We start from the raw sequence: 22,863 nt of genomic DNA, 5'->3' as shown, positions 1-22,863 counted from the left end.
CTGCCTCAGAAAGTGAGAGCTTTGCTGAAACAAACTGTCAGTTCCCTGCCACATCTGTCTATCCACTTCATCAGCAAACTCCTCAAGGTTCTGCCAGTCTAAGCCTTTCCTGCTAGGTAACATTTAGTGAACACCAGTTCACCAGAGATGCCTCCATGCAGTATCCGGTGCTTTCATTTGACTATCACACAAATTGTTAAGTCTGCTGTCTTCAAAGAGACAATACAATACAATAACATGTTAGCTCAGCTGAGGACACATTCTCTACCTTAATAAACAGCACTGAGGTGGTTTATAGTTAAATTAATCATAAGTTTAGAGGAAAGAACATAGATTTAAGTGATACTAAGCAAGAGCAATAGAGACAGAATTGGTTACAAATGAGGTAAAATATGTTTTCTAGAGTCTCAAATTTAACACATTTACAATAAACCCTTGATTTAACACACTAAAAGGGAAGGAGGGGTGTCCATTAAACCTGAAAGTCTGTTAAATACGAGGGTTTACTGCCCACCAGCAGGTTCCCCTGCGCCCCAGTCCTCTCTCCTGAAAAAAGCTGGGGACTCACCGGACTGCTGTCTCTGGTGTCACTGGAGTAGCTGCAGGACCCCACTGCATGGCTGGAGCAGCTCAACTACGCACAGCTGGAGCTTTTCCGCTGCATGGCTGGAGCAGCCGCACTGCACGCAGCTGGAGCTTTTCTGCACGTGCAGCTGGGACCCCGCTGCATGGTGGGAGGGGCTAGAGCTTTTATGCTCTGCACGGCTGGGATCACCCCACCGCGTGGGGCTGGAGCTTCTCCACCCTGCCACATGGCTGGAAGAGTCACCACCACCCTCAGAGCAGCCACACGCTCCTCCCACCAGGGGTGGGGCGCATATGCGAGTACCATCTGCCCATGTATGTGCCCCACCCCTGGGGGGAGGAGCACATGGGAGCTCCAGGTGGCAGCAGTCCAGGCTGCTGTGGAGGGTTCAGCTGCAGCAGGCAATGGCAGCTGTAAGCGGTGCCCTGTGGGGAGAGTGGAAGGAGGGCTTTAGGGTTTTACAGGCCCTGATTAAGTGGGCTTCAGGGACAAGGGGGGCACTGGTGGAGATCGATTGTTCCCAAAGTCCACTAAATTGGGGTCCGTAAAATCGAGGGTTTACTGTACAATAGTAGTCTCAGGCAACTTCTCATCTACAACCAGTTCTCAGCATCTTCAACCCATATGGCAGCAGGATCCTTCTTTCGTGTTTTTCAAGAGTGCTGTCTTCTTTTGGCTTTCTTACATGATAGATAGCTAAGGGGATCCCCCCCCTTCTTTTTATAGTCATGTAAACCTTTGATATGTCTTCTTTTGAAGTGAAACCCCAGGTATTGTCATCTCTCCTGCCGTGTGTGCTCCAGGAAATTGATTTCATCCTGTCTTCCTCCCGCTCCCCTCAGTTTGCTTTTTCTGAGGACTCAGATGCAGATGAACTTCTACTGTCTCTGGCAAGACCTTCCTTACACCAAAATAATGATACTATAATAGTGGGTTGGCCTCTCATGTTAATATAATGTTACAGGATATGGAAACAGACCAGACTACTTTGGAAAGAAAAACTCTCCGAAGAGCAATGTACCCAAGAGAATCCAAAGCACAACTGGAGGATGAGGACGAAGGTACATTATATCTTTTCACACTGGGTAGACTATGAGCCCTTGTCATTCATATGTATCCATATTCTTAATACATTGCTGACTGTATTAAGAATACACATGCTTTAGCCTAGTTGTGAATGAGATATGAAAATGTTGATGACAATTACTCTTTTGGGTAATAACGCTGGGAAATCCAATAGGTTAAGCTTTTCAGAATTAGATCTATTTAACAGATTCTTCGTGAAGTTTTCCAAACAATGTGCAGAAATAAGGCTGGAGGAGAGCTAGTTAGAGAATTATCACACTTCATTTTCTAGAAATAGTAAGAGAGAAAGGGGGGAAAAGCTACACTGAGAAGTTCTCGGCCAGATCCTCAGCTACTGTTAATCAGCATAGCTCCTTGGAAGTATTTGGTATTATAGTGTGCATTTACACTTGCAGTCCTCTTTTGAAAGAAGTATGCAAATGAGGTAAACTGAAAATGCAAATGAGGTGTAAATTTGCCTATTGGGCACCTCATTTGCATATTCTTATTTTGAAAGAGCTTCTTTCGAAAGAAGAAAGCCAGTGTAGACGATGGTCTTTTGAAAGTAAACCCCATCTTCAAAGGAATCCTTCTTCCCATTAAATAAAGGATTCTTACTTCAGTATTGACTCTGGTGTGCGGCAAGGGTGTGTTTTATCACCATTCTTGTTCCTTTTGACGGTGGACTTCATTATGAGGAAAGCAACGTGCAGGATGAATTTTGGTATCTCTTGGGAAAACCAGTGCCAGCTCACAGATCTGGACTTCGCTGATGATATCACACTGCTTGCAGAAACAGGCGAATGCTTGCAGGACATGACAAGAAGTTTAGAAAAAGAAGCAGGTGAAGTTGGGTTGAGGATAAACAGCAATAAAACAAAGGTGATGCGGATCAGAAAAGCTCAGGCGAACACGCCAATAACGGTCGAAAGTCAGTCCTTAGAAGATGTCCGGCGGTTCACCTATATTGGCAGCACTCTGTCCAACGATGGGAATGTCGAGGCCGATGTCAACTGCAGAATCGGGAAAGCCTCGGCAGTGCTCCAAAGACTATGCCCAATTTGGTCTGTGTCAACAATTGGCCTTGCTACAAAGCTTTGACTCTATAGTACTATTGTCATGTCCACTGCAATCTACGCCAGCGAAACATGGAAAAACACTGCAAGAATATCACATAAGCTGAATGTGTTCCGCCAACGATGTCTGCATAAGGTCCTTGGTGTTACCTACATCGATTGCATTACTAACGAAGAGATTCTATGAAAATGTGGTCTGCGGAGACTGCAGGATGTTGTGGCAGAGTGTAGATTGCATCTTGCTGGACACATCTTGCGTCTTTCAGATAATCTTCATCCAAAGGTAGCAATGCGATGGACACCAGCTAAAGGAAAGAGAAACAGGGGAAGACCACTGAAAACGTGGCGAAACATGGTTAAAGAAGACTTTAAGAACATTGATATAACGTGGGAAGAAGCGGAAACAGTGGCATCGGACTGAAATCTCTGGACAGCACTTGTTGCCCAATGTGCCCAGATGCACAGGTGGACCTAAGTCTAAGTCTAAGTCTTTTGAATATGGGTTTACTTTCGAAAGAGCAGCATCTACACTTGCTTTCTTCTTTTGAAATCACAATATGCAAATGAGTTGTCAAATATGCAAATTTATACCTCATTAGCATTTTCAAATTGACTCATTTGCATGCCTCTTTCGAAAGAGGAATGCAAGTGTAGATGCATCCATACTGTTTTGCATGAGCTGAGGCGCTAATCTTCTGTCACCAATTTTGTCACAGAATTAGTTCTGCATGGCTCCACTGATCCTGCCTGTTGAGCTCCTCCCCAGAGTCTCCATAGACATAGCCTGTAGTTATTTTCAAATTCTTTTTTAAGGAGAACATGATTTTTTTAAACTAGAGATGGAGCCTTTCTAGATCTATCTAGTTATTGGCCACCCCATCACCCAACTTACCTTTTTTGTCTCCACCAGTTCCTATGTTTTTGGATGCAGGGATCTGAATCTAAATCACTTGTTCACTGTGGGGGTTGTAGGCTTCTGGCCACAGCACCTATCAAGAACATTCCTGGGATTTGTGCACCCATTAGGGGATATTCATTTTTGTCAACTGGGGGAATGCTGCCAGAGAGATAAAGGGATTAACTGAGTGTATCATAAGCTTAGTGGAGTGCTGAAATATCCCAAGGGGTCTCACTGACAGGCAGAGTTATTGACTGGATTGACTATCTAATTCAAAGCTGTTGTTTATGCCGGTGGCATGGTTCATCCGGTTATACCCCCTGAGGACTATATGGTGTTTTCTAAGGCTCATGATGGCAGGGTGGGTCGGTATTTTAATGACTCTCCAGAAGCTGAATATAACGCTTTCTGAACATGTGCATTCTCCAGTAGTCTTGAGGATAGAAACAACAAGGTCTTCCCATACTTCTAATTCTGGACTACAGCAGTAATGCCATGCCAGTAGGCCTACCCTATAGCCTGGATACAGGTATCTGCTTCCTTCAGTAAGGTATAAAGAATAGGGAATGAAGGCCCTGTGGGAACATATATTTCAACAGAACACTCGTATCCAACAACTCCAAATTTTTCAGGGAAAACACTCAGTCAAGGTGGTAAACTGTATATCACTAACATCAAGGATAACATTTAACAGGCAACTGTGCTCCAGTTCATTGTTATCCTGGTTTTGATATTCACTGACTGGGTGATCTTGGAAAAGTATTTAAACCCTTCGTTTCTTAGCACACATGGAATTTAAACTTCAGAGAAATTATTTCAGAAAAATAATATTCAGAATTACATAAGTACTTCTGAGACTGTCCGTTCAGGGCTGCCAAGTTAAAATTATATTAGGAGACTCCAAGTCGGCATTCTCCTCAAGCGTGCATACTTGTAGTATTGTGGGCTTCAATGCTTTCATTGTGTCTCAAAGCTAAAAGTTCACAATATAGTATTTTCTCAGCAGCATATTGTGGTACATAAGCGTGGCACAACAGAGTGCAACCATCATCTTATGTTGCAATGTGATTTGCTTACGCATGATAGTGTCCTCTTCCATGAAGATAAAGCTTGTAGTGATTGCAGGTAATGTTAAAGCAGAACTTCTGCTAAGCAACACAAGACAACTGTCTTGGCAAAGATGTCTGTAGTTTTCCAAGCAATCAGTAAGAGTCTTGCTCCCCATCTGATCATTTAAAGACAAGCTGATCAGTCCAGAAAGCTTTTGGTAATTCTAAAACTAGTTTGAATTATTTGAATGTGTCACATGAAGAAGACACCCTTTACTAAAGAATTACTGTGTTAGCAAAGCTTGAGCTGGTCTAATAAAAGGGAACGAAAAATCATGATTTTGTGAGGGCAACATTTACCCTTTCCTAATTTTCAAAAATTCCAAAAATGTTGAGAAGCTGTAAAGAAAAGAGTGAAAAGTCACAAAACACATAGGCTATGTCTACATGGCACTCCACCCAGTGCCACTGCTGGCAGAGCTATGCTAAATGAGCTTCTCAAGATTGCAAATGACATGCTATTTGCATACTCATGAAGCTCATTACCATAGAACTGCGAGAGTTTGGCGTCGGCAGAAGGGTGTCCCAGCGCTGCAGAGGCCATGTGGATGTGCCTCTGCCCGCTAACCCCCGCCCCAATTGCCAGTCCTTTATGCCTCAAACATTTGAGGCATAAGGGACTGGCGACAAACATCCACACGGCCTCTGCAGTGCTGGCACCCCCTTCTGCTGACGCCAAACTCTCATGGGGCTATGGTAATGAGCTTCATGAGTATGCAAATGGCACGCCATTTGCAATCCCAAGAAGCTCCTTGTGCATAGTCCTGCTGGCAGCAGCACTGGGCAGAGCTCCATGTAGACCCAGCCAGTGACGAAAAGAGTGAAAAGTCAAAAAAACACATAAAAATTGTTGCTATTTTTCATCAAAAATGTCAGATTATCTTTCAAATGTCAACATTCAAAAAATGTTAACCATCTCCAGTCAAAACCTGAATGGTCATCACTGTGGTGCTGAATACAGTGTAACTGGTTTTAAATCACAGAAGAAGAAGAGGAGGAAGATGATGATGATAACATGTCAACAGTAATGCGGCTTAGAACAAAGATGCCTTGGAAAACCTGCTGGAGATATCTTACCTCTGGAGGATTTTTCTTACTGTTTCTGATGATTTTCTCCAAGCTCTTGAAACACTCCGTCATTGTAGCTATAGATTACTGGCTGGCAAGATGGACATCCTCAGACAATGAAAATAAAACCATGGATTCCACAGACCTGAAACACTCAGACAAGGTTGGCCATAACTTGAAGGTTGTCAGACAAAAATGTTCTGGAATATTTGAAATAGTATCCTCTGCTACCCTATTAATTAGCTAGACTGGGAATGTAGCTAATATAGGTACTATGCCATAATTTTTTAAATAAGATGTGTGAATTGGTTAATATCATTAAAAACAATCTAAACCTTAAACTAAATGACAAACTGAAACTAAAACTTGTTTGAGGTTAGAACAACTTTGCTCCATAATTTTCAAAAATAAAGGCATAATAGGCTCCTAAATCCATATTTAGCCACCTCAATTAATGCCCAGATTTTCAGAAGTGCTGATCTCCCGGCAATTCCCATTGACACTAACAGAGAAATTAACCCAACAGGTTTGCTATTGAAACTGGATCTGGCAGTGGTTCAGTTTGGAGAAGTATCCCAAAGTTCAGATGCTTCTGAAAACTTAGTAAAAGAACCTCTTATATCCAGCCAGAATTCAGTGGCAGATTCTTAGCTGGTCTAAATTCTTATAATTCTGTTAGATCAGCCCCTGGCCTGCAGTGGTACTTGTAATCAATATTGTTTTCATTTTCTTTTCTTTTCTTTTCTTTCTAAAATTATCCACACTCAATTCCTGCCACATCCTGTTCGACTTCAGTCTGAGTTTTGGGGACCTTTGCATTTATTCAAACTAGCTCACCTATCTAAGTCGCTAGACTTTGGCCAATTCCTGCAAAGTGCTGAATATCCTCAACTCAGGACTTCAGTATAATCACCTTTAGTGGCTGCAGTGAGCTTGATTAAGTATCTTTATGTGACAAATTAGGACCCCCGAATTAATCACCAATCTAAAAATCTGCTGCACCAATGTATAGTGAATTTCAGGATCAGGGCTATGGGTAGAAAAGTCTGTTTTTAATATTATAAAAAAGATCACATTAATTTAAATATACAGCTCATATCATGTTTATATTGAAGCCTTTTGGATTCTGACCCACCAACTGGTCAGTGCTATGAGCTCTAAAAGAACATTCCTGTGTGGATTTCCAAGGTTAACATATTTGTTCTTTTATTAGTCTTACCACGTAGCTGTATTCAGCATACTTTGTGGAGCAGGGATCATCTTTTGCCTCATCACATCCCTGACTGTTGAGTGGATGGGCCTCACAGCAGCCAAGAACCTTCACCACAATCTTCTCAATAAGATCATCCTTGGACCGATCAGGTACAGCAAAAGTGATTTGTCTGCTTAGGAGCCATATACCACAGAACACCTGCTGTGCTGAGAGGAGCATGGCTTGGTCCTCTGTTGCCCTCAAATCCTGCAGAACCTGAAAGTGCCATTTGATATACTCAGGAAATTACCCTCTTCATGATGGAAAATATGCAGTTTCAGATTCTGCCTGGTTTTCATCTGAAAGTAATTTAAAGTTACAATTTTCAGGCAGTTTAAAATCTATCTTGACGTTTAGGGGCCTCAGAAATGTCAAAGTGTGGTAGAAATATATCATTTCCAATGCCCAGAGGCTGGGGACACCACATTCACTGTGGGCCAAAGAGACAGGTTCTACATAAGCTTGACACAAGCTGGCACAGCGGGTATGCTGTCCCAGGGTGAGATTGCATGCATGGAGTAACCGCAGTTCCCACCAAAAAAGTGAGCATGTAAGACAGTGTCCTGTCGAGGCCCTTAGTTGGCATCTTAACCCAGGACAACGGGATGGATCTTTCAAGTTGAGAGAGCCAGAGAATGGACAGAGGAGTTAAGAGAATAAGCACTGACAGTTTTCCAGGGGGTTGTGGGAGAGGAAACTTAAAAATCTGTGGCTAAGTTAAGATTTAGATAGCGTTCCAAATAAAGATGTAAGGCTAGTATAGTTCTCATGTTTACTAACAGGCTCTAAGGGACAATCTTTCAGCCAGAACCGGACTCTCTTCATACAGGTTTTTGTTTCTCTTTTGTTTCATAGATTCTTTGACACAACTCCTCTAGGGTTGATTCTAAATCGATTCTCTGCTGATACCAATATTATTGATCAGGTGAGCACAGTGGCCCACTCATTCCAAAACATCTTGCCCAATTAATGCTACCATTTTGGAGAAGACCTACTCCTTTTGTTAATAGGGAGCCGAATAGGTGGTAACTTACATACAAACAGTGGCACCAACAGCCTTTTTGATCCCCTGGGCAAGGAGGAGGGGCCCTACTCTGCACAGCCAGAAGGGGTGTGGCCTCCAGCAGAAGGGGAGGGGCTGGGGCAGCCAGTCCTCAGTACCACCCAAACCACAACACGCCCTCCACCCCCAACTGTGCTGTTTGGAGCATGCCACATGGGGCTTTGGCAATGATATAAAGGGCCTGGAGCAATTGTAGGCAATTATATCACCAGGCTTCATTTGCAATTTCCCCATTTGCCCCGCCTCTTGGTCAGCAGATCTGCATCCAGAACAGATGGTGGGACAAACTCTGAAATGTAAAACGAACTTCCAGGCAAAGCACCTTTTATGGAGACTGTTGTCGAGCTCACCAAAATTCAAATACATTCAGGGGTACAAATATAGAGCTCCTGAAAATGTTGACCTGTGCTTCCTCCAGTGGGCTCCAGGAGAATCTCAGCCCTGGATTGAAGTGATAAAGAATGGAAAGATAAGAACATAATTAATCTCACTTAATAATGCTTGATGGAAAATTGTTCTTGGCTATCTGACTGCATTCTCTAATTTGTTTTGGAGTTTGGTTTATAAAGTAGCTGCATAAATGCAATAGACTTTGGTAAGGCATTTGACAGAGTACTGCATGACATTCTGCTTAAAACTTAGCCCTAGGCAATATCTGTAGAATTCACATTAAATGGATGAAAAACTGGTTAATTTCCACCTCAAAAATGCAGTTTTCATTGGAGCATTGGTGATGGAACTAAGTGCATGTGTGGCAGGCTGTTGCACCCCTGGGCTTGAAGGAGTTTCCATCATATTCAGAGTTTATGGTTTAGTTAGAGCAACCATATCTCCCTGTCCCAAACACAGGACAGGGAGATATGGAGCAGGGAGGGGCATCTCCTCCAAGCCTCTGGGAGCCAGGAAGGAGGCAGCAGCTGCCAGCCTCCCTGGGAGCCCTGGAGAAGCTGCCACCCCTGGCACTCCATGAGCCCTGGGGATGTGTCAGCTGCCCACACTTCCCCGAGGTTATTGGGAGGATGGCCCAATATGGGACAATTCATCCCTTTTTAAAAAAAATGTGGGATGCCTTTTTGATATCCCAAATACGGGAACGTCCCGCCCAATACGGGACAGATGGCCACTTTAAGTTTAGTTCACAGTCTTTCAGAACCCCCATTATACAAATTCCCTCCTGTGGGGAATTTTCACTGAATGGGATTGTTTGTAGTGAGGTTCTGCAGGGTGGTACTAGGCCCAACACCAGAGAACACTGTCCTCAGTGATACAGAAGTAAATCCAAACTTGCGGCGGATGAAATTTGCAAATGACACCAAGATTGGCAGAGCAGTAAGCAATGGGAACAGGGCAGTCATGGCATAATCCCGACCACATGGCAAACTGGGCCCATTCAAGCAAAATGTGTTTAATACAGCAACTTCAACATTACACAGGTGGGAACAAGGTATGCCGGCCACACTTACGGAAGGGAAGACCTATATCCCTGAAACCAACAATTTGGGAAAGGAGAGACAAGCAACTCAGCTTAGTGGATGAGCAACTCAGTATCACCTGCCAATGAGATTCTGTGGCAAAAACAGATAATGCCATTCTTGGATGCATAAATAGAAGAGAAATGAGTAGGAAGATGTGGAGGGGGAGTAGTATTCCCATTATTTTTTTCCAACCACGGGTGGAACAGATTTTGTTATAGGTGCACCCAGGCATGTGGGAATGTGCAGCACCAACAAAAACACGTGCTGCCCACTAAGAGTGGCTGGGAGTGCTCTGCTCGTCGTCTGGGCAGCACCTGAATATCTCCTGGGCGGCTGCCCGAGCTCTCAGTTTACAGGGAACACTGGTGGGGAGGTGATTTTACTTGTGTGCAGGGCAATGGCGAGTGATACTGTAATACCAGCAGGGAAAGGCACACAAAAAAAAACAGTGTTGGAAGCTGAAGCCAAACAAATTCAAAGGAGAGACCAGGCATGATTTTTAACAGTGAAGGTCATTAACCACTGGAATAACCTAACAAGGAAAGAGGTGAATTCTCCATCTCTTGCTATAGAGGCTGGAACTAGCGAGGGTGCTGGGTGCTGTTACTCTCCTGGCTTCAAGTGCTTTCCATAATGCACACAATTTACAGTTCGGTGCAGGGGCTTTCAGCTCCTACCCCCCCCCACACGTTACACACATGTTGTTTTAGTGCTCATGTTTCTTGGTGTTTCAAATCAAGACTGGATGCCTTCTGGAAGTTATGTGCTAGTCAAAACCCAGTCACTAGACTCAGTACACAGGTAACTGGGTGACATTCAATGGCCTGTGATACACAAGAGGTCAGAGTAGGTAATCTAAATGTTCCTTCAGGCCTTAACTATTATGGCTATATCTGCACTAGAAGCATTTATCTACAGAAGTTATCATCAGAACAGATGTTCCGACAAAACTTCTGTTGACAGATCGTGTCTACGCATAGAAGCAAATCGATCTTTTGATCCACTCTGTTGACAAAAGGCCCCCTGGAGCATCTACACAGCTTTTTTGTCCACAGTTTCTGTCTACAAAACACATTTTTTATGTGGACGCTCCGTGAGTTTTTTCAACAAAACCCCAGTTGTGTTGACAAAACTCTAATATACACGTAGCCTACGAGTCTATGTAAAATGTCATAATGTCTGACAGTCAACTAAGAACAAATTTCAACAAAGGAGTTATTTGCATAGCTTCCACTACTTCTGAAACCCCAGATCCTTAGGGGATAGGAGATTCTGAATGCTTTATGTTGTAGCACATGCTTAAAGGAGAGTGATTATGGGGCTCTCAGAAAAGGATACTGTCTGTGGGACAATAGGAGAAATCAAGAGTGCTTCTAAATTATATGAGGTCTCAAAGAAAAATTCCTTTTCTTGTTTCATAATGAGGGGAAGCAATTGTCTTTTTCTTCATGATCCTGGGAGGTACTGAGCATCTGCAAGATCCCACTGGCCCTAATTCTGGCCTCTACTGGTACCCCTCTGCACTGGCTCTAGATTCATAGAAACAGAAAAGCCCCTGGGAATTCCCCAGGCATAAAAGCCGCTCCTGGTGGTTAAGGGAAAGCAGAATGGCCATAGACCAGTCTCTCTCTTCACCCCATACCTGGCAGATATCATTTCCATATCGCTGAGGTCTTTCTAATGCGTATTTTATTTTATTTTTGGAATAGCACATTCCCACTACTCTGGAGTCTCTCAGCCGGTCCACTTTACTCTGCCTGTCTGCTATTGGAATGATCTCATGTACCACACCATGGTTCCTTGTTGCTCTTGTACCCCTTGGAGTTGCCTTTTATTTCATCCAGAAATACTTCAGAGTGGCTTCCAAGTGAGTATTAGAAAGTTGCTGTGTACATTTCTTTTTTAAACCCCTGTATTTATGCTTTATTCTATAATATAACTAGAGCTGGTCAAAAATAGAAAATCAATTCCTTGGTAAATTCCATAGACACATATTTCCATTTTTCATTGAAGTGCTTGATATTTCTCTATCTGCGTTAGAGATGATTGAAAAGTGGAAAAACTTTCCACAGAAAATCTTGTCTACATTTCAGTAACAATTCCTACCTTTGAAACAATGCTGACTGCCTCTAAAGCCGAAGTGTTCTACATACTAGCCACTGGCCACATATGGCTGTTTGGCCAATTGAGTGTGTCTGCTTGGCTTGAACAATAAGTATATTGTTCAGAATAATGTGACTTGTTTGCTATAGGTATAGCTGCTATAGTAATGCTTCAGACCTGGCTGGACACCACGGCTCTAAGATTATGCTTTTCTGGGGGTGGGGGAGTTGCAGAATTTTCTAAAATCACTCTTGCTTGGAGAATTGAGTGGCTCAGGGGACAACACAATGTGAAACTTTCACATTTGAGTCATTGCTTCAATTCTAGGCCATTATAGGAAAACATTCTTACTCAAGAATACACTAATTTTAAACATGTGCTTCATAGTTTCCCAAATCAGGTGATTATCTTATTCTATTTCTTAGTGGCTTGATATCTGTGTCACAAAAATCATAATCACAGATTGGCTCCAGCCCTTGATAATAGTCATAGTGAATTGGCCAATGTCTGAACAGGTCAAGGTTTAGGCACCTAGGGCTATGCCTACATTAGACATAGAGGTCGACCGCCGATATGCAATTTTAGCTACAAGTATCAGAGGGGTAGCCATGTTAGTCTGTATCGCAAAAAAACCAAGAAGTGCTGTGGCACCTTATAGACTAAGGCTACGTCTACACTACAGAGCTCTTTCAAAAGAAGCCTTTCCGGCAGATCTCTTCGGAAAGAACTCCCTTCGAAAGAGTGCATCCACACACAAAAAAGCAGATCAAAAGAGCGATCTGCTCTTTCGAAAAAGCGTCCACACAGCCCCCCGTTCTTTTGAAAGAACAGGCAAGGGATAGAAAAATCAGATGCCATGAGGACTGCTCTTTTGAAAAAAAGGGCCCGTAGAGCGTCCACACACATTTTTGTTTGAACGAAGCTTTCAAACGAAGGTGCTATTCCTGAAAATGGAGAGGAAGGGCACTTTCGAAAGGAGTACCACGTTCTTTCAATTTAATTTTGGAAGAATGCTTTTGGAGTGGGTAGATCTTTCCACAGTAGTGTGGCTCTAGCGTCAGTGGGGCAGTGTAGGGGGAGGTTTGAACTGCCACTGTGCGTACTGTATCTGTTTTGTTAATAAACACAGATATTTCAGACTGAGAGCTGGAACACCCTTTTTCAATGTCGAAAGACTCTTCCTGAAATACTTTAGAGCTAATAGTCTCTGTTAAAAACAGTGGAGCAGACCTGGGCCTCAAAATTATCCACAACAAAAAGTGATTGTAACTTTGATTAATTGTGACCTATTTTCTTCAGCTTGAGACAGCACATGAGTTTTTAAGAATTATCAGTATGAAACTGTTGATAGCAAATTTCTGAATTTTGAATTTTTGAACAGAGGATCAACATGTAATGGTCTGTAATTCTGGAACAGTTTGATGTATTTCCATTTCATGCCTCAGAAACAATCTCCTTCCCTACTAACTTTCTATACCAAAGTTGTAAACAGTGCTAAAATAAGTCTTGTGGAGGCGGCGTGGTCTAGTAGATAGTGCACGACTGCTCTACAGGAGACCTTGCTTCCATTTCTGATTCTGCCACTGACCTGCTTTGCCCATTTTCCATGTTTCCCTTTGTCTGTCCTACCTTATTTACACTCTTCAGGGCCAGGGCAGTCACTCACTGTGTATTTCTACCAGGCCTCCGTAATAATTTATCATGGAACTCGATAGCAAACTGATTTACAGAGAGAGTACTGCTTCCCTAAGCTCTTTAAAGAGTCCAGTAAAATCAAATGGCATTCTTAGCTGAGACTCACAAACAAATTAGTGGTCAATAGTGGTCTCGTGTATGTTACACAGTAGTATAGGAAGATATGACTCTGCGGGTGCATCTGCACTAGCCCCCTTCTTTGAAGGGGGAATGCTAAGCAGGCAGGTGGGAGAAGGCTAATGAGGTGCTGCTACACATATGCAGCACCTCATTAGCATAATGGTTGCTGCGGGAACTTCGAAGCTGCTACCTTCAAAGTGGTGACAGGCAATGTAGCCGCGGGCGCTTTGAAGTATGTGCCAAACTTCAAAGTTCCCTTACTTCCAAAAAGTTACTCCATGTCAGCACTTCGAAGTTAGCAGCTTTGAAGTTCCCGCTGTGGCAATTATGCTAATGAGGTGCTGCACATACATCTATGAGGTGCTGCATATGCATCTGCATATATTGCACATGTTTATTTTGAAGCTCTGGTTTCTTTCCATAGTTTCCTGTACGAGAGCACAAGCAAATGCTGGCCCAAATTTTCAGTTTAGTGCCCCCAGTTTTCCAACATGCGCTACTGGTTTCTGTCCACAAGCTGCAGGGATGTTACACAAACTACACATGTGCATATCTTGACTCATGCACATGCATTGGGCATTGCAGGTGAAGATGGTTGTCATCCACGTAACTATACATCCTTTTTCATCCACACTTTTGAAATTTAGGGTCAGCAAGAGACATTTTTGTGTTACATATTTTGAACTCCATTTAATCCCTAGTTAGAAGGTCTGGTTTCTTGTGCTTTACAATAGAAATGAGGCTGGAAGAATACAATCATATCTGTAAAAGTCATGCATATGAAACTGTGAAGGAATAGCATATTAACATACACAGCACGTAGGCTGGAGTCTTATCTAGGCACATAATCACCGTTAAGTTTCAGGAACACAAATATTTACAGTATTTCCTGTAACACTTTCACCCCTTATCATGTTTTCCACTACATCCCTCCAAAATTGCATTATATTTTCCATCATAAATTGGTCATACTTCAGCATATTGTCCCTATGCTTCAGTAAACATTCTTGTTGCAAGATATTCGATTTGTAGGCCTATGACCTAAAATAATCTGAGTGTATAATTACTTAATGACTGACTGAGGAAATCTGACAGATTTATGACAAGGGCTTCAATTCTATAGAAATAGTCTATGCATCTCAATTGAAATCAGTGCTAGAACTAAAAGACTATACTTCTGCATTGCTTTCTTGTTCAGTATATAATGGTAATGGCAAACATTAGAGGTATTGCTGAAGAATTATTGGCCAGCGGATGTGCATTTTTACAGATGAATAGCTCAGTGTAATATACCAGCAGTACACATACACATCTGCCTTAATTTTAGGCTAAGCTTCAAGATTCTGGAACGCAGGATCTGGTCCAAGAGGTAACTGTTACTGGACCGCTTGGAAATAGTGACCACAATATAATAACTTTTAATATTCCTGTGTTGGGAAGAACACCGCAGCGGTCAAACACTCCGGCATTTAATTTCAAAAAGGGAAATTACACTAAAATGAGGAGCTAGTTAAACAGAAACTAAAAGGTAGAGTAACTAAACTAAAATCCCTGGAAGCTGCATGGAAACTGTTTAAAGACACCATACTAGAGGCCCAACTTAAATGTATACCCCAAATAAAAAAACACAGTAAGAGACCTAACAAAGAACCACCATGGCTTAACAGCCATGTTAAAAAGGCAGTGAGAGAAAAGGGTAGCTTTTAAAAAGTGGAAGTCAAATCCTAGTGAGGAAAATAGAAAGGAACACAAACACTCCCAAATTAAGTGTCATAATGTAGTAAGAAAAGCCAAAAAAGATTTTGAGGAACAGCTAGCCAAAAATTCAAAAAATGACCGTAAAATGTTTTTTAAATACATTAGAAGCAGGAAGCTCGCTAAAGAAGCAGTGGGGCCCTTGGACGATAAAGATATAAAAGGAGCAATCAAGGAAGACAGTGCCATTGCGGAGCGATTAAATGATTTCTTTGCTTCAGTCTTCACGGCTGAGGATGTTACAGAGGTTCCTAAATCTGAGCCAACCTTTTTAGGTGACAAATCTGAGGAAATCTCCCAGATTGAAGTGACATTAGAGAAGGTTTTGGAGTTAATTGATAAGCTGAATAGTAACAAGTCTCCAGGACCAGATGGTATTCACCCAAGGGTTCTGAAAGAACTCAAATGTGAAATTGCAGAGTTATTAACAGTGGTTTGTAACCTATCCTTTAAATGCACTTCGGTACCCAATGACTGGAAGACGGCCAATATAACGCCAATATTTAAAAAAGGCTCTAGAGGAGACCCTGGCAATTATAGACCGATAAGTCTAACATCAGTACCAGGCAAATTAGTAGAAACAATAGTAAAGAATAAAATTGCGAGGCACGTAGAAGAGCACAAATTGTTGGGCAAAAGTCAGCATGGTTTCTGCAGAGGGAAGTTGTGTCTAACTAATCTATTAGAATTCTTTGAAGGGGTTAATAAACATGCGGACAAGGGGCACCCAGTGGACATAATATACCTAGATTTCCAGAAAGCCTTTGACACTGTCCCACACCAAAGGCTTTTATGTAAATTAGGCGGTCATGGGATAGGAGGAAAGATCCTTTCATGGATCGGGAATTGGTTAAAAGACAGAAAACAAAGGGTTGGAATAAATGGTAAATTTTCACAATGGAGGGGGGTAACTAGTGGTGTTCCCCAGGGGTCAGTGCTGGGACCGATCCTGTTCAACTTGTTCATCAATGATCTAGAAAATGAGGTAAGCAGTGAGGTGGCAAAGTTTGCAGATGACACCAAGTTGTTCAGGACAGTCAAAACCAAAAGGGATTGTGAAGAACTACAAAAAGATCTCAGCAAACTGAGTGATTGGGCAGCAAAATGGCAAATGAAATTTAATGTGGGTAAGTGTAAGGTAATGCACATTGGAAAAAATAACCCAAATTACACGTACAACATGATGGGGTCAAATTTAGCTACGACAGATCAGGAAAGGGATCTTGGAGTTATAGTGGATAGTTCTCTGAAGACATCCACGCAGTGTGCAGCAGCAGCTAGTAAAGCAAATAGGATGTTAGGAATTATTAAAAAAGGGATCGATAATAAGACAAAAGATATCATACTTCCCCTATATAAAACTATGGTACACCCACATCTTGAGTACTGCGTGCAGATGTGGTCTCCTCACCTCAAAAAAGATATATTGGCATTAGAAAAGGTTCAGAAAAGGGCGACTAAGATGATTAGGGGTTTGGAACGGGTCCCATATAGGGAGAGGCGAGAGACACTGGGACTTTTCAGTCTGGAAAAGAGGCGATTGAGGGGCGATATGATAGAGGTATATAAAATCATGAATGGTGTGGAGAAAGTGAATATAGAAAAACTATTTACCTTTTCCCATAATACAAGAACTAGGGGACACCAAATGAAATTGATGGGTAGTAGGTTCAAAACTAATAAAAGGAATTTTTTCTTCACACAGCACACAGTCAACCTGTGGAACTCCTTGCCGGAGGAGGCTGTGAAGGCCAGGACTCTATTAGGGTTTAAAAAAGAGCTCGATAAATTTTTGCAGGTTAGGTCCATAAATGGCTATTAGCCAGGGATAAAGTATGGTGCCCCTAGCCTTCAGTACAAGGGCAGGAGGTGGATGGCAGGAGATAAATCACTTGATCATTGTCTTCTGTTCTCCTTCTCTGGGGCACCTGGCATTGGCCACTGTCGGCAGATGGGATGCTGGGCTGGATGGACCTTTGGTCTGACCCAGTATGGCCATTCTTATGTTCTTATGTTCTTATTCAGGTTCATTGATGAATCAGAGGCAGGGCAAGAGTTTGGGTTTTGATTCTGTGGCATCAGCTTCTCTCAAACTTCTCTGATGATAATTCTAAGGATTGCCAAGATTTCTACCATCTTGAATGGGGGCTAGCGTGACAGTAGCCATTTCCGTGACATTTTGGCTGAAACAAAATGGGAGTAGAAAACAGATCCCTCCCAGGTTTGGATTTGACCTCAAGCCAGAAGAGTAAAGGCAGTTTACTGCGATTTCCTGAAAATTCTAATGAAGAGATGTGAGATTGCTGTGCCATCCCCCTGTGGTATAAATTTAGTGTTGTATAGTTCTGATAAAAATGTTCACAGTAAAAAAACTACAGTAAAATATCCATTAAAATGTTTTGCATAGTGACAAGTAAAAGAGGGGTAACCAAGTTAGTCCGTATCTTCAAAAACAACAAGAAGTCCTGTGGCACCTTATAGACTAACAGATATTTTGGAGCATAAGCTTTCATGGGCAAAAACCCTCTTTGTCACATGCATGAGGCAGATCTGATGAAGTGGGTCTTTGCCCGTGAAAACTTATGCTCCAAAATATCTCTTAGTCTATAAGGTGCCACAGGACTTCTCATTGTTTATCAAAATGTTTACATTTCATTTGCTTTCTAGTCCTGACCCATTCTTGCTTTCACATACCTCTTGTTTTGTTCCTCTTGATCACAGGGATCTCCAGGAACTTGATGACAGCACCCAACTACCTTTACTCTGTCATTTCTCAGAAACAGCTGAAGGCCTCACCACCATCAGAGCATTTAGGTATGTAAACATGCACTTCCTGTTTGGCACCTGTTCTCTCAGAGCGGTGCACATGTTTTGCAAATAATTTAAGAGTTTGGGTTTTGAAAGAAGCCACCCATCTTCATGTGTTTGGTGTCTTATAAAACCACCATGCCTAATATGGGCAGGGAAGTCACCTGAGCAGCAAGCTGGGCTCTGTTGTTAACTCAGTGTTTGATGTTGGGCAAGTCATTTGTCCTGGCTGTGCTATAATTAATTCCACTTGCATCGTGTTCTGTTTTATTTGTTTATTTTGATTCATGCAACTAAGGAAATAGCTCCTATCCATGGCCCTGAGTAGACAGATTTTTAAAATTGCCATCTAATTTGCTGCGTTAATCCATGTGGGACTTGTGTAGATTTAGCAAGACAGCTTTTTCTGTCTGTGGCACTTAAACTTTCCAGGGGTTTCGTTCAAACAGCAAATCATATATGGCCAACATTTCTTCATCTTGTGTGGAATTCTCATCATTTGGAGCCTGATCCAGCATTATGTGTGCAACCAGAACTCCCATTGCAGGATTGTGCCCTTTTGTGAATGAGCTATCCATTTTGATACTTACAATCTTCTTTATACAGGGACACTTAAGAAAATTAATATGAATTAATAAAAGGTGTGTATTTAAAGAGGATTTGTTAAACTTAATTAAAATCTTGTGTAGACACTCTTACTCAGAATTAAAGTGGTCTTCATTTGATTTAGCTTTCTTCACTTTGAAATTGATTAAACTAAAAATGTTAAATTCATGTGGATGAATTTTCTTGAGTGTCTCTATGTAGACAAGCCCTTATGTATTTATGTGACTGCCAGGACCTGAGCACCTCCCACTCTTTAATGTATTGAACACCCTCGCGGGGTAGTAAAGTATTATTATGTCCATTTTACAGTTGGGGAATGGAGTGACAAGATGTCTTATAATGAAATTTGTAGCAGTGCAAGGGACTGAAACCAGGTCTTCTAAGTCCCAGAGTAAAGCCCTATCCATTGGACAGTCACTTTTCTCTGGTATTTTATGTGTTTGTAGACCTGATTGGCAGTAAGTCTTACATTTATGATAGCTGTGTCTTAGCACACTGTCTGTACTATTGGACTGACTTCAAAAGTGCTCCAGGAATGAGTCATATCTTAAGCAAACAAATAGCAGATGTTAAATGAAAGAAAATATAGGTCACCAGGGGATCAAGAACATGCGTGATAGCAGGAAAGATCATGGCTGGACTGGATAATGCAACACTGATTATTAAATGACTCTATTAAATTAAGCAACAGAATCATAAAGCATGCAGCCACTTTGAGGAGCTGAATGATGTTAGCAGTCATTCCCACACATAAGACATTCACAGAAACTGCCACTTGTCTTATCAATGGAAAATAGAAATATGTCATTATTTTTGAAATAGGGCCTCTTTTCTTCTTTAAGGTAAATAAATGTAATACACACAGGAGGCAAAGAAGATGAATGACTATGTAATCTCTTTCCAAGCAGACTCTTCAGTCTTTCCAAGGCATATATTTGTTTTCCAATTTCCATTAAACATGCTTGGCGAAATTCTACTCTCAAATGCCCTAGTGTAAATACAGAGAGTGACCCCATAAAAGTCCCAACTTGATTAGCAACAAATACCAAATTAGTGTAAATTGTGCTTGTTTAGCACACCATAGAATCCCAAATCAGTGCCAGTTGCACTATGTTGCCTCTAAAGCATGCTTTTTGACCAAATTAGGCCCAATATGTAACCTAGATCAGTGGTTCTCAACAGAGGGTACACATATACCTGGGGGCACACAGAGGTCTCCTGGGGTACAGCTACTCATCTTGATACATGCCTAGTTTTACAATGAGTTACATAAAATGTGATAGTGAGGTCAGGGCAAACTATAATTTCATTCAATTAACATGTTTATACTGTACACTCAAATGTAAGAACAATATTTATATTTCAATTGATTTATTTTATAACTATATGCTCAAAAGAGAAAGTTGCCAATTTTTCAGTGTAAGTGCATTATGGCCCTCTTGTATTTTTACGTCTGATTTCGTAAGCAAGTTGTTTTTAAGTGCAGTGAAATGTGGGCATAGATAAAACAAAGAGGCACAGCAGGCTTGGAAAATTGAGAGTCACTGACCTAGATCATCTATTCTACCACTACTGGATTTGGCCCAGATACTTCCACTATAGTTAAGAAGCTTTAGGGCATAACTTGGGCCCCTATGTATGTTTCCACTAGATAAGCTGATAAGCTAAGGAATACTCCTTCCAAAATGCTGACCTGGGTAGGCAAAATTCAAAATACCATGATTTCCATGCTAGGTGAACGTAAGAATGGCCATACTGGATCAAAGCAATGGTCCACGTAGCCTGTGTCCTCTCTTCTGACTCTGGCCAATGCCAGGTGTTTCAGAGAGAGTGATCAGAGCAGGGCAATTCAATGAATGATCCACCCCATCATCCGGTTGCAGTTTCCAGCAGTCAGAGGTATAGGGACAACAAGAGCACCATCTTGGCTAAGACTATATCTCCACCGCATTTGAATTGATAAAATGTTTGTTGCTCAGGGAATATGAATGCCCACACCCTTAAATGACAAAAGTGTTACAGATGAAAAGCAATGGTTTAGACTGCACTTTTTTATGGGAGATGGTCTCCCATTGACAAAACTACCACCCCTCCTCGGAGTCAGTTTTATTTTACTGGCAGGAGAGAGATCTCCTGGTGACAAAGAGCAGGTACATTATGTGCCTTCCAGTGGCAAGATTTTAGTGGCCACTGTAAGCTGTATATTGTAGACATAGCCACTGACAGATTTGTCCTCCAAGAACATATCTAATTATTTTTATATCCAGTTATTACTTCATGATATACCCTGGCAAAGAGTTCCCATTGGTTTGCTATACACTGTGTGAAGAACTACTTCCTTTTGTTTGTTTTACAAACTGCAGTCTGTTAATTCTGTTGGGTGACTCCTGGTTTATGTGTTATGTGAAACAGGAAATAACACTTAGTATTTTTTTCAAGATCATTTATTCTTTTATCTACCTCTATCATATCTCCCCTCAGCCTCCTTTCCAACTGAACAGTCCCAATCTTCTTAACATCTCATATGGAAACGTTCCATACCCCTAATTATTTTTCGCCCTTTTCTGTGCTTTCTTTTAATTCTAATAATTTTTGAGATGTGATGACCAGAACTGCACTCAATATTCAAAATGTGGATGTAATACTTATTTATATAGTGACTTTAGATTTTTTTTTTGGACTGCTTCTCCACATTAAGCAGATACATTTGTCTTGAGTCAACCCTACCTCCTGATCCATGGAGCCTAACGGGATTAGAAATCAAAGAATGGCAGGCTAGAGCCTCCTTAGAAAGCTCTCAATCTTGTCTAGCAGGCCACTAGGCTTACACGACCCTTAGATAGGCCACAATATAAACTTCATGTAAGCGGGCAAATGACAAGCAAACAAGCAAGTTCACAGCCAGTGAGACACCAGTGATCTCTCACCACCACAATAAATGGAAGTATCACCTGGTCTATTCCATCACTCAGTGACGGTTCTCACTCCAATAATATTAAATCAGTGTACTGGGAGAAGAATGGATGGAAGGTTGCTTCAGGGCTGGCAAAAGTCCTTTTGCTTTGGCAGCAGAAGAGATATTAGGTTGTGTAACCAGAGCCCTAAATTCAAAATGCAGTCCTCAGTGTTATCAGTCTGGATGACCTGCTAACACAGAGGAGCAAAATTTGGGCCTAGCATTGCAATGTACACTCCTGAGCATTTCTGAGTATCCTCACCTCACAATACCATCAATGGAAGGTAAGCATGCAGAGCTCCTCTCAGGTGAAGCTGAGTACATTGCAGGATCAGTCCTTTTATTTTAGGAAACCAAAGTGGGCTGAGCATGGCAGGGGCCAAGGGGCAGCCCTTCAGAAGCTTGAAGCATCTGATTGGAAGGATCACACTGCTTAGCTGAATTTATCACAGCCCTTGGTGAGACTCAAAGCCATTCCATTTCATTCATCTATTTCTCCCTGTCGAGTCAGCCTTCCACCTCCTGGATCTTAAGGTTTTCTCAGCGTACTAATGTTTTCCTATTATTCTGTTACTCACCCTCTGCATTCTGAGTTCTGTGCTGGGAGTACCGCAAAACACGACACTTAAATTAGATTGAGATTTCCATGGCCTTTCTTTTTCATCATCGGACAGAATAAAAGTCTAGGAACATTCAGAAGATGAGCTGGGTCTGGATGAAAATTGAGTGTGTCAGAGTTTCCGTTAGGAAAACAGGGGGGTTGCTGCCAAATAGAAAAACAGTAAAAATGTGATCGTTGTACTTTCACCCCGCCTGCTCACTGCTATGGCAGAAAGTTCTTTGTCTACCACATTTACAAAACATGTGAAATACAACCAAGAAAAAAACCTGGGTCAACTGGGAAATAGCAAAGGTGGCCACCAACCACCAGTGTTATGGTCTTGTCACTGCAAGGTCCTAAACTTTTAAGTATTAATTGTTTTGAATGTGATGGGTTTGCAGTGGTAAAATAGCTTATGAAGTGTTGAGTGAAGTTTGGCTGTTTTTTGAAGTAATAATATTTAGGACTTGAATAAGTCGTGTCCGAAGCAAGAAACGGCTGCCAGGTTGGGTAAACACCCAGGGCCAGATGAGCAGCAGTAAATCATCATAAATGCCTTTAACTCAATGGAACTTGGCCAATTTACACCAAGTGAGAATAAGCCCCACCCCCAAAAGTAGATGTGTT

General features: G+C 41.8%; 1 protein-coding gene across 2 annotated transcripts in view; it reads left to right on the top strand.

The window, feature by feature from the left end:
• The window catches only part of ABCC9 (ATP binding cassette subfamily C member 9), a 144,391-nt gene that overhangs the window by 87,810 nt on the left and 33,718 nt on the right, over positions 1 to 22,863 (top strand). For both annotated transcript variants that reach the window (XM_075004630.1, XM_075004625.1), the window contains exons 24-29: positions 1,551 to 1,647; positions 5,718 to 5,965; positions 7,016 to 7,164; positions 7,910 to 7,979; positions 11,302 to 11,459; positions 17,987 to 18,079. In XM_075004630.1, coding sequence (XP_074860731.1) covers positions 1,551 to 1,647; positions 5,718 to 5,965; positions 7,016 to 7,164; positions 7,910 to 7,979; positions 11,302 to 11,459; positions 17,987 to 18,079 — 815 coding nt within the window. The remainder of the gene's footprint in view (positions 1 to 1,550; positions 1,648 to 5,717; positions 5,966 to 7,015; positions 7,165 to 7,909; positions 7,980 to 11,301; positions 11,460 to 17,986; positions 18,080 to 22,863) is intronic.

This window comes from Carettochelys insculpta, chromosome 1 (assembly GCF_033958435.1).
Source record: "Carettochelys insculpta isolate YL-2023 chromosome 1, ASM3395843v1, whole genome shotgun sequence".
Taxonomy (NCBI): domain Eukaryota; kingdom Metazoa; phylum Chordata; order Testudines; family Carettochelyidae; genus Carettochelys; species Carettochelys insculpta.
Note: the sequence above shows the minus strand (reverse complement) of the source record. Positions and strands in the feature narration are given on the sequence as shown.